Source organism: Musca vetustissima, unplaced genomic scaffold, assembly GCF_032173495.1.
Source record: "Musca vetustissima isolate MV318-11 ecotype Yass unplaced genomic scaffold, APGP_CSIRO_Mvet_v1 utg293, whole genome shotgun sequence".
NCBI lineage: Eukaryota > Metazoa > Arthropoda > Insecta > Diptera > Muscidae > Musca > Musca vetustissima.
Window position 1 is genome coordinate 78104 of NW_026881923.1, and position 11909 is coordinate 90012.

Here is an 11909-nt window from a genome sequence, read left to right on the forward strand (position 1 = left end):
GACCGAACTCTTTATACCCTTCACCATGAAATGACAGGTAAAAAACCTATAATTGCTCTATATTTTGGTAGGAACATCTTACACTCAATAATAACCAAATTAAAGCCAATACCGTTTAAAAGAAGTGCTCAATATTCCCAAAATACTGAATTCTGGCGGTTCCTTTATATGGGGCTATCTTAAAAAGTATTAGGTTGTGGAAAAATATCTATTATTTTTATATGAACTATAGGACGTTATTTAACATGCTTCGGAATGTCCGATTTGGGCCAAATATACACCGTTTTACAGTATTATTTGTTACCATTTGAAAGGTAACTTCATTATGCCTCCCTCATAGAGGTACTGCTCTCCATTTGCAAACACTCTAGTAGTAGATTTTCACAATCATCCATAGATACCAATTTTTTATCATTAAAAAAATTTGCAATGCAAGAAAAAGATGATAATGGTGCCATGTCCGGACTGTCTGCCGGATACATTAAAACTTCCCAACCAAGCTCCCGAAATTTCTGGCGAGTCAATGTAGATGTGTGTGACATAGCGTTGTCCTGGTGAAACACGACACCTCTCCTGTTTGCCAGTTCTGACCATTTCTTATCAATTGCGATATTCAAACGGTCCAGATGTTGACCGAAAGAAATCAAAATTTATCGTTTGGCCATATGGAAGTAAGCCATAATAAATAATCCCCTTCCGGTCCCACCAAATACATAGCAGAACCTTCCTGGCCGTTAATACTGGTTCGGACACCGATCTTATTCCGTTTGGCCAAGGCTTGGAAAATGAAAATTCGATCCATCCTATTTTTTCTGTTGACCATTCCTCCGATTTTATCGATATTTTCGACGAAAACATAATGGATTTCTTTTTCCCCAACTTAATATATCGAAAATTTGTTGTTAGGGAGATGTGCTGCCCAATGCACATTCTAAGTACCAAATTACAGCCAATTCGGTTAAAAAAGAAAAAGCCAAATACCTCCCATTGTTCGCTCCATGGGAGCTTGCCTGAAACATGAAGCAATATATATATTTTTTGGTAAGGAGATTTTCTATCCAATGATAACCAAAAAAATCAAATTGGAGTTAATCCGTATGGAAATCATGCCCAAACACCCAAAATACCGAATTATGGGATTACCGTTATATGGGGGCTATCCTAAAAAGTGGACAAATATTAATCATTTTCGGTAGCAAGATTTGCTATCCAATGAGAACTCAAAATATCAAATTTCAGCCAATTCGATTGAAAAACGTGCCAAAAATCGGAATATTTGGGGGTAGCTTTATGTGGGGTCTATTATAAACATGGACCGATATATTCCATTTTCAATACCAAACATCCTGAGAGTAATAATAATGTATGTGCAAAATTTGATCCTCCAAGAACCCGTAATCACATCTTACAGCCACTTTGGTTGGAGAATGCTCCTAGGACTATCTAGATATCTATATAGCGGCTTTGTCGAACATGGATCTTTATTAAAAAGATATTTATTAAGAACCCGAAATGTCAAATAACAACCGCTTCGAAAACGTTAAAATACCGAAATGCAAAATTCCAGTTTTGAAGATTTTTGGCCCAACTAACTTGTGGCCAAAGTGGGCCGTTAAATCCAATTTTCAATACCAAAAATCGTATATGTATTAACAATATATTGTGCAATATTTCAAAGCCCATCTTAAATATTGTGATCTCTATCAAGATTTCAAGAGATAGATGGACATGGCTATATCGACATAGAATTTAATTTTTGAGGTCTCGGGCGAATATTTTAAAGTGTTGCAATCGGAACGACAATTTTAATAAATTCTCCACCTGAAGGTAGAAGATAAAAAAAATCACCAACATTGAATTATATGTATTAGCATGTATATGATGCACTTTTTTACACACTCTAGTTCCTATTTACTATTCAAATTTCAAAATGATTTTGGAACAAAAAAAAATGATCTTTAGAAATTCTATATTTAAAATAATAAATATTTATATACGCACATGAATACATATTCATTTGAACACACGAACACAATGACTGTCTTATTTTGTTGCAATATACACAACGCATGGGTGACATTCTTGATGGTCTCCATTAAAATTAATTAGGTTATATTTCCATTCCCAAAATGATATGACCTGATTTGCACCATTCATTTTACTTTCTCACATAAATAACATTCTTATTTTCTTTCTTTACTTCCTCTACGCGGTTTATGATGCGTTAAAAAATCAATTAATATTTCAGTGAGGGTGATATTCGATGACATTTGAGCGAACACTTTAATTATACATAATTACACCTAAACGTTAAGGGGTGTGTCGTGATGATTTTTCAATTATAACAATAATTTTATACTTAACACAAAAATTTTGAGGTACATATTAAGAAGTAAAAACGTAGTTAAGACGAATATATTTAAAACAATCTGATGGAGATGCTATAGAAGTTCCCCTTGTTTCTCGGTGTGAATCAATTAAAAAAATAAGTCATGTTCTGCAAAATCGATTTTTTATTTATGCCGGTCTTGCAGCAAATGAAGTAAATGCAATAAAATTTTTAAATCTAAACAGTTCAATATAATGAAATAAAAATCCAATGCTTACCCTCTTTCCATGTATTCTTCTCCATACCTGATGAAATTGGCCTTGAAGTAAAATTGTAATGCCATTTTCCATCACATTCAAAAATAATCACTTTCAGCTTATTTTTTCAATTAGTGTTAGTTTTTTTATTAGCATGGTGTTTCTTGCATTTGATGTAAATATTTGTTTTCTTTTTTTTAATCTTTTCAAGAGACTATAACTAGAAAAAAAATGATTTTCTTATAGAAATAAAAATGTTTATTGGTTTCATTTTCTCATTCTGGAAAAGTGTATTTTAATGATGATTATTAAATGATAATATTTTCAGTTTTTGTAGTTGTTGTGGTTGTTTTACATTTAGCGAATAAGGAGCCTGTATTGATTCTTCTGTGTATTTTGTTATTGTGAATAGCGTATTGTTGTTGTTGGTGTAATAATGGACGCAACTGAAATTGTTTTTCTCGTTTTCTGTTCTTTTCTAAACAATTTAGTCACGTTTCTTTTTACGTCGAGGCTTCTTTTTCTTTTTTCTTCGCTCCTATTTCTTACTGCTCTTCGTATTTGTGTCGTCCTTGCTCTTGTCGGTTTTCTCTTCGGAGGCACCCTTCTTATCCTTGGTCTCTTTGTTTTCCTTATCCTTGCTCTCTTTGCTCTTATCTTCTGATTTTTTATCCTTGCCCTCTTCAGCATCACGATTCGCCAGTTTGTTGTTGATCAGATTGTGCAGGGCAATAATTGAGCGGACCATGGAGGCTAAGTAGACGACTAACATTTGATCGTTGGTCTTGACGTACATGGTCTCGGTGAATTGGTCGTTTGTAATGTCGGGCAGAAGATTGAATATATCTTGCAGTTGATATACAATCTGATAATTGATGGGCATTTTGCCATCGCCAACACGTTGCAAATAATTTTTGATGTCGCTCAACTGGGCCTTGAGACCACGTAGACCCATTAGCTGGTTGGTGATTTTCTGTGACAAACTACCGACTGTGGTATCCTTGATGTCACGCAGTAAATGCTCCACACCCACCTCTTCCGCCTCCTCAGCACCAATTTCACTGGGTACATGTTCGAAGGTTTTGCATGTGGGTGAACCATCATCATGGACCTCTTCGACAGCAATGTATGCCTCTGTGGGTAAACCTAAATCTTTAGGTTTGGCATCAATGATCACCAAGACGGAATTTGGACAGTAGCGGCGTATCAATTCGTTGATGGCAATATCGTTCTGGTGCAATTTTGGACCAGTGTGGTACCAGCCCACAACACGTTCTTTGGCATTGACTTTCTTGAACATGCCATACATGTTCTCCAAATAGTCATGATCCAAAAACCAAACAGATTTATCTTTGTCATCCTCATCGAAGGGCACTGGCAACAAACAAAACAATAATATTCACAAATATTGCAAAAAATACAAAAAAAACATCAACTCACCTGCAAAACTGTTGGATATATCCAAAATACCCTTGGCTCTCCAACAGCCAAGGAGGACACCAACAACTCTCTTTTGATTGCCAATTTTGCCCATACGATTGAAGTGATCCACGACAGACAACAATACCAAAGGATGCACAATCACCTTGTTTACAAGAACTTCCGATGTAGGCATTTTGTTGTTGTTTTGTATTTTTTCTATTTCCAAAAAAGTTAGTAGAGTTTGATTCTTTTCAATAATACGCTAGAAGCGTTCAGGCTTTTTCCTTTCTTTATTTCGCTAAACAAAAATTGACCGGATTTTTTGCCAATTTATGCTCACAAGCTAATGACAAGCAGAATTTCTGTTAGGGATGTGTAAATCGAGGTTATGTTAATCGATTAATCGAATCGCTAGGAATTTGCAACTAATCGATATTTGAGTTATCGTTTGGTTTACAATTTCGATGTAGACCTTCACTAATTTGATGTTTGGTTTCTTTTATTTATTTGTTCATATTTATTTAAAAGTAAAAATGTTTAATTAAATTTGTTTGTTTCAAAATGACTGACACTCATATTGCTAATTCTATGTTTTTAGTAAGTTGGCAGCATTGCTTTTGGAATAAAGAGAGCGCGAGGATATGTGATTAAGTGGCTGAGTAACATATCAAATTCTTGAAGCAAAATGAGTTTTTATAAGAAAATGCATTATCTACAATTCTATAGCTAATAAATTCGTGTGAGAAAAACAACGAAAATAGAAAGTAAATATATTGCTTTGGTTGTGTTCCAGAATCTGTAATACCGTGTTTATTGTAGAAATTTTTTGCACCATATCTGTACCAAATTCTTATTTGAAAATAATTTACGCAATAATTTATTTATACAAACATCAATTTTAATAAACTTTCATAACCTAAATGGGATTTCAAATAAACAATAACATTCAATTTCAGAATGAATAAAAGTCATGTAAAATATTTGTTAATACCTTCTTTTTGTTAAATTAATGGTCTGTTCTCATACCTCAAGAATATACTAATTTTTACTATTTTCTTCGATATTGTAAAGGATCGTAATAAAAAATTATAATTTCTTGCAGGTACTGGAACAGACCATAAATTTAGACTGTGGCCAGCACGCATTTTTAAATATAATAAATTGGCAACACTTTGACAAATACGACACAGGATTCGAAGTCTTCGTTATTTTACCGTTGATTTTCTTTGGCATCATAGCTTTTATCTGGATTTGTGTCTATTATTTTATTAACTAAAACTCATTACCAACATGGCTAATAATCCACTTGACAATAAGGAGGCATTTAAGAATTGGCTTAGAAGCTATAATGAAAGCTTGGTAAGTCTAATTTAATATTTGCAACTTTATTCTCTGTTCATTAAAATTCCATATACGATTTCCCACAGAGACTACAAAACGAGAAATCAAAACATCGTGCCGAAATAATCAAAGGAAAAAATAAAGAACTAACCAACGAAATACAGGAATATTATCAAAATTCAAATAAATCTCTGACACCACTCAGTTCCAGCTTCTTGTCAACACAACAAGTGGCCCAAACAACAATGCTGGCTTGTGATGAACACATAACCACAAAATTGGAACAAATACGCAAAGGCAATCAAGCCATTGAAAGTAGAATGCAAGAGGAAACCGAACGATCGCAGCAAGCCCTCTATGAAATTATGAATAAGGATGATGTGGCCTTGAAGGTATGACATAAATTTTAATACAAATTAAATGTCTTAATATTTTTTTATTGTATGTAGCCCTATGACGATGTGGTCTCAGCTACTGAGCAATTACAAAAAGACACTGAACTGCTTAATGCTCAATATGAAAATTTAAAACAAGAAGCATTTAAAACAAAGGAAAATGTCAACTTTGAATTTAATAAACTTCGTGAAGACGCAAAGAATTTGGATGTGGTTTTAAAGGACGTGAGGTAAAATGAGGTATTTAAATTTCTACATGTATAATTAACACATTTTCTTTTCTCTGCAGAGTTGAGATTGCTTCTTTACATCACACTATCAATGACAAGCGCTTCAGTTTGAATCTAAACTCTACGGATAGTGTCACCATGAACTCATCAGAAATGGAAATGTTAAATGCCGAAATTGCCGAATTAGAAAATAAGCTGTTGAATTTAAAATCACAAACAAAACAGTTTGATTTCTCAGCATAATTTTGTGTTAATAATTTCTTATTAATTATTTCTATAATTTTCTTATTAATTTGTATTAATAATTTCTTATAAGTGAATTTAAAAATTGAATAATTGAAATACTTTGTTTTAATACAAATAAGATAAATTTATGGTAATAAATGAATTAATATTTAACATTTTAGTAATAATAAAAAATATGTTGACATTATAAATATAAAAATTTAATAATTGAAATACTTTTTATAATACAAATAAGATGGCTTTATTGTAATCAATGAATTACTATTTTAAATCTTTAATAATAATAAATATGTTGACTTTATAAATATAAAACAAGACCATTAGTTCCTATGTATATAGTGAATAACTCTTAGAAGTATAAAAGAACAAATATAAAGATGTTTCTTCAAAATTTGTTCCCTTTCTGAAGCGCACAACAGGTCTTGACTGGTTTAAGTGCATGCCGGGCCATTTCTTATAGAAGGTCAATATGAGCATATGTCTTTCCATCTAGAATAATTCTAATAAAATAAGTTTACCTAATTATTCATGATATACTATAAAACATTCTCTTCACTGCATCTCATATAGAACAATTAATTTTCTATTATATACACATCAAAGAGATATTTTTATAAAGTAAAAAAACCTTAATATCCCCTTTGACATTCACAAGTTCTTATTATATAGAATATGTGTGGGTAATATATAAGCCAATTATGTCTTCTTATATAGACCAATATGCGGTCTGATTAACTGAAAATATTTGTTTTTATAAAAAATATAGAAGACCAAGAGGTTTTTATATGTAAGACAATGGGATATTCTTATATATGAGAACAAGAAGTCTTCTTATATGAAAGATCGTGTGGTCTTCTTATATATAACTTGAAGTCAGAATTATGGGTTTCTTAATAAAGATATACGTTCCGTTGCAGAACCTAAAATAACTTACTAATTTTACAAGTTTTGCAACTTTTTACTCGAAAACCGTTCTTGAAACCACAAAACTGGTAAAACATAGAATAAAATTTAAGTGAAGTGTAAACTTTCATGGCATAACTATACAAGGTAGTCTCATGCAACCATATGTTTCCAATTTTTTCATTTCCGAACATCGTGGCAATATATTTATATGAAGACTACCAAAAGATGGACGAATATATTCCAAAGCTATATCTTTATTATAGCGATATATTTTTTGATTTTAACAGACATTCTGATCTAGACGATAAAGTAGATAAGAATGCCAGATTTTCGAGACAAGATCATGAGGTCTTTCTATATAAAATTAAGTCTGCCATTGTCTTTATTTTGTTTTTATTAACATTGCATGTTTACCGCCTATCTAGAATGTAGGTAAATATCCACCTTCTTTCATCTTCAATTATTTTGTTAATCTTTATTTTATTTTAAACAATATTTTAATACAAAATTATAGTATATTTGCAATATTTATGTTTTATATAAATAAATTAATATATATCTAAGTATTAACTTTAAAAACCCCCATATTCATCCTGAGTTTCCTACGTTATTTTCCCCATAACCTCAAATACACTCATCGTACAATGCTACTCTTTTAGGTTAGGTCGGTTTTAACCCACCTAACTCAACAAGTTGTTGAACAGCTGTTTTTAAAATCGCCCCACTTTTACTTTAGGTTGCCCTAAAATCGATTATTACAAAAACAAGCTTCCTACAGCAACAGCTGTTCTTTATTTACCAAGTGAAAGTTGGTATTTCGAAATAAGAAGTATACGATCCAAAAAATTCAAAATTTATAAGAATAAAACAATGTTACGAACTATTTTACAACGAAACTGTCAACTGCACCCAAAAAACGTATCTCACATACGATTCTACTCCCAAAACCCATCGACCAGGGTGTGTATTGTTGGTGCCGGGCCAGCTGGATTCTATGCGGCACAACATATTTTGAAACAGCTACCAAATGCCAATGTCGATGTTATTGATAAATTGCCAGTTCCATTTGGTTTGGTCAGGTAAGTTTATAAGTCATGAATATTAAAGAGAAGCATAAAGTAGTGGGCTATCCACTTGGGGATGCGTTGGGAGTGTTCGATATTCTATTGCTGCCGGAAAATGCATTTCCAATTGGATCAAATATGGCATGGAATATATTCTGGAAATAGTCTGGAAATGTTGTAGAGTTTTAATTAAGGAAATAATACACACACCGACATTTACATACTTCCTATGCCAGCAAAGTCTATTGTTGCATCAGCCCCATTGAGCAAAACGGAAAAAAGTAGCAGCACTGATAATACAACTTGAGTTTTTAAATTTATTCCAAGCATTTCCCGAACATCTCTTTAAAAGAACTTACAAATTTAAAATACTCAGACAAAACTCTATTTATATAGTTCCCTAAGATCTCAAGGGCGAACAAATAACTTCCCCATAATATTGTATATGTGCTTGTATGTCCAACATTTCAGAAACATGATGTTGTCATTGTTACTTCTTATCAGTACCGATAGTAATTACTTTAGTCATTTGTTTTCAAGTTCAATGAGTTGACAAATAACTTACTTATTTTTATATGTTTGTATGTTTCTGTTTGTTTTTAGGTTTGGTGTTGCACCCGATCATCCTGAAGTAAAAAATGTAATTAACACCTTTACCAAAACGGCCGGGAATGAACGTTTCAAATTCTATGGCAATGTGGCACTGGGACAAGATGTCAGTTTGCGGGAATTACGTGAACGTTATCATATAGTATTACTTACCTATGGTGCCGATCAAGATCGCCAGTTGGGCATTGAAAATGAAGCACAACCAAATGTTTTGTCAGCTCGAAATTTCGTTGCCTGGTATAATGGTTTACCGGGTGCAGAAAATTTAAATCCTGATTTGTCGGGGAAATCGGTGACAATTGTGGGTCAGGGAAATGTAGCTGTAGATGTTGCCCGTATGTTGCTGAGTCCCATTGATGAATTAAAGGTAAGACGTTGGAATCATTAGTTTTCATATTATCATCATTCATTTGAGATAAAAATTCAGCAAAATTTTTGTTGTCGGCAATTATTCGATATTAACGGAAATTGGTTTCTATTATAACGTTCACTATAGAGTCGTTCATACCGACAAGAACATTTTTGATCGACAACTTTTCCCTATAGAAACGTACTATCGATAAGTTTTCTCTATAGAAAAGTTATTACCGACAACCTGTCGACAGCTTTACTCTATAGAAACAGTCTTTTCGACGACTTTTCTCTATAGAAAAATTGTTATCGACAACTGTCCTCTATAGAAAAGCTATTATCGACAACAATTCTCTATAGAAACGTTCTTATCAATGACTTTACCCTATAGAAAAGTTATTATCGGCAACATTTATCTATATACAAAAAGTTATCGATAGCTTTTCTCTATAGAAACGTTATTATAAACTTTTCTCTTTTTATAAACTTTATTATCGATGACTTTTCTCTATAGTAAGGCTATTATCGATAACCTTCTCTACACAAAATGGTTATCGACAGCTTTTTTTATAGCAAAGTTGTTATCGAGAACTATTTTCTATGTATAATTTGTTATCGATAACTTTCATCCATAGAAAAGTTGTTATCGATAACTTTTCTCTACAGATAATTCGTTATCGAAAAATTTTTTTCTGTTGAGAAGTTGTTATGGATAACTTTTATCTATTAAAAAGTTGTTATCGATAACTTTTATATATTGAAAAGTCGTTATCGATAACTTTTATATATTGAAAAGTTGTTATCGATAGCTTTTCTCTATTGAAACGTAATTATCGATAACTTTTCTCTATAGAAAAGTGATTATCGTTATCTCTTCTGCATAAAAAAGATATTATCGATAATGTTTCTCTATAGAAAAGTTATTATCGACAACTTCTTTAGTTAACCACAAATTTCCCTGTAGAAATTGTGTAATTGACATATTTTCTCTATAGAAAAGCCGTTACTTCTAAACAAAAGTTATTATTGATAACTTTCCACTATAGAATATATATTATCGCGAAATTTCTTCCGAGAAGAAATAGTAATGTTGTTATCGAAAACTTCTTAAAAATTGTTATCGACGAAATTTCTCTACAGAATTTTTCTATATACAAAATTTGTTACCAATAGAGTTTCTTAACGCAGAATTTGTTATTTATAGTTTTTTTTATAGGAAATCTTACATTTACACTAATTGTTCTATATTCGTCTCCATTTGTTTTTTGCTGTAAATATATGAGTTTCTAGGGGAGTAGGAAATCCAATAAAAACAATATTAGCGAAGCTCCCCATATACCAATGCATGCTTTTAAATAATCCTCCCCTAGAAGAGGTTAGGATATTAGCTCATTCTTCACAGCTCATTCTAACTTCTCTCACTTTTTTATTTTTATATAAAATTCCTATTTAAACCCGCCACAAAATGTCATTTGTACTCTGTTTTAGAAAACCGACATAACCTCCTATGCCCTAGACTTTCTTGCCCAAAGTAAAGTAGAAAAAGTATATCTTGTTGGACGACGAGGACCTCTACAGGTAGCATTCACCATTAAAGAATTAAGAGAAATGTTACGTTTACCAAATGTCAGCACACATTGGCGTCCTGACGACTTTAATGGTGTATCGGAAGCCATTGAGAAATTAGCCCGACCACGTAAACGTTTAACAGAACTCATGCTAAAAAGTCTTAACGAACAACCAACACCACCAAAATGTACAAAACAATTTCTGCCAATTTTCTTAAGATCACCAAAAACCCTCAAGGAACAAGAATTAATATTTACTATTAATGAAATGCAACAAGATAAGGCGGTGGCCACTTCATCCACGGAAAGTCTTCCCGCCGATTTAGTACTCCGAAGTATAGGTTATAAATCATCGTGTGCCGATAAGGAACTGTGTTTTGATGCACGGGCTGGTATGGTGGCCAATGTAAATGGACGTGTGCTGAAAAATGCCAACGATGCAACCTCCGTAGATCCTGGTCTTTATACTGCTGGTTGGTTAGCCACTGGACCCACGGGTGTTATACTTACCACAATGAATGTTGCCTTTTCTGTGGCTAAAACTATATGTGATGATGTGGTGGCAAAGAAAATCTCCACGGAGGATAGTAAACCTGGTTTAATGGATTTGTTGAAGGACAAACGTTATGTTAACTGGCAGGCATGGGAACGGATTGATGCTGAAGAGACAAAACGTGGCCAGGCAATTGGTAAACCAAGGGAGAAAATTGTCAGCGTTGAGGAGATGTTAAAGGTAGCTGGATTGTAATAGCTGTGGAAGATTGGGATTTGTTTTTTTTTTTCTTTTAGAAATAAAAGTGAATGTGGAATATTTATGGTGCTATGTTAGTTAGTGTTAAGTAGCAAAAGTATAAGCAATGCAATAAATACATTTTTTAAATCAACGATTTGAGAAATTTCTTATCTTTTCAGACTTTAAAAATATGTCACATGCCCATCGATTTTATATTTTGTGACAGAACAGTTACTCCTAAGGTAACAGATGTAAGATTTATAATAGTTAGACTGAGCAGGTATTTAAAAAAGGAAAATCCTTAAATAAAAGAAGATAGATCAGATACTCGGGATCCTTTGGTCTGATTTAACATTAATAAAAGCCTCATGCAAGGAATAATTTTCAAAATTATAATTATGAGGTTGAATTCATCCAACACCTTCTGAATTTTCCCATCTCCCAATTTGATCGCAGTC

The 11909-nt window shown here is 32.6% G+C and overlaps 2 protein-coding genes across 2 annotated transcripts; one reads left to right on the forward strand and one right to left on the reverse strand.

The window, feature by feature from the left end:
- Window positions 1-3041: 3041 nt before the first annotated feature.
- On the reverse strand, window positions 3042-4218 carry LOC133328022 (26S proteasome non-ATPase regulatory subunit 7). Its single transcript, XM_061536572.1, has 2 exons — window positions 4027-4218; window positions 3042-3960 (listed from the first exon to the last, which is right to left on the reverse strand). The coding sequence occupies exons 1-2, from the start codon at window positions 4199-4201 to the stop codon at window positions 3125-3127; spliced, it is 1011 nt and encodes a 336-aa protein (XP_061392556.1). The 5' UTR covers window positions 4202-4218; the 3' UTR covers window positions 3042-3124.
- A 3778-nt stretch (window positions 4219-7996) lies between these two features.
- On the forward strand, window positions 7997-11466 carry LOC133328023 (NADPH:adrenodoxin oxidoreductase, mitochondrial). Its single transcript, XM_061536573.1, has 3 exons — window positions 7997-8205; window positions 8794-9166; window positions 10639-11466. The coding sequence occupies exons 1-3, from the start codon at window positions 7997-7999 to the stop codon at window positions 11464-11466; spliced, it is 1410 nt and encodes a 469-aa protein (XP_061392557.1).
- Window positions 11467-11909: the final 443 nt, after the last annotated feature.

Excerpts from the sequence above, each read along its gene's own strand:
- LOC133328022 (XM_061536572.1), bottom strand. The coding sequence starts at position 4,201 with ATGCCTACATCGGAAGTTCTTGTAAACAAGGTGATTGTGCATCCTTTG. Across the intron at positions 3,961-4,026 it reads TATATCCAACAGTTTTGCAG|TGCCCTTCGATGAGGATGAC; the intron begins GTGAGTTGATGT and ends GTTTGTTGCCAG.
- LOC133328023 (XM_061536573.1), top strand. The coding sequence starts at position 7,997 with ATGTTACGAACTATTTTACAACGAAACTGTCAACTGCACCCAAAAAAC. Across the intron at positions 8,206-8,793 it reads GTTCCATTTGGTTTGGTCAG|GTTTGGTGTTGCACCCGATC; the intron begins GTAAGTTTATAA and ends GTTTGTTTTTAG. Across the intron at positions 9,167-10,638 it reads GTCCCATTGATGAATTAAAG|AAAACCGACATAACCTCCTA; the intron begins GTAAGACGTTGG and ends ACTCTGTTTTAG.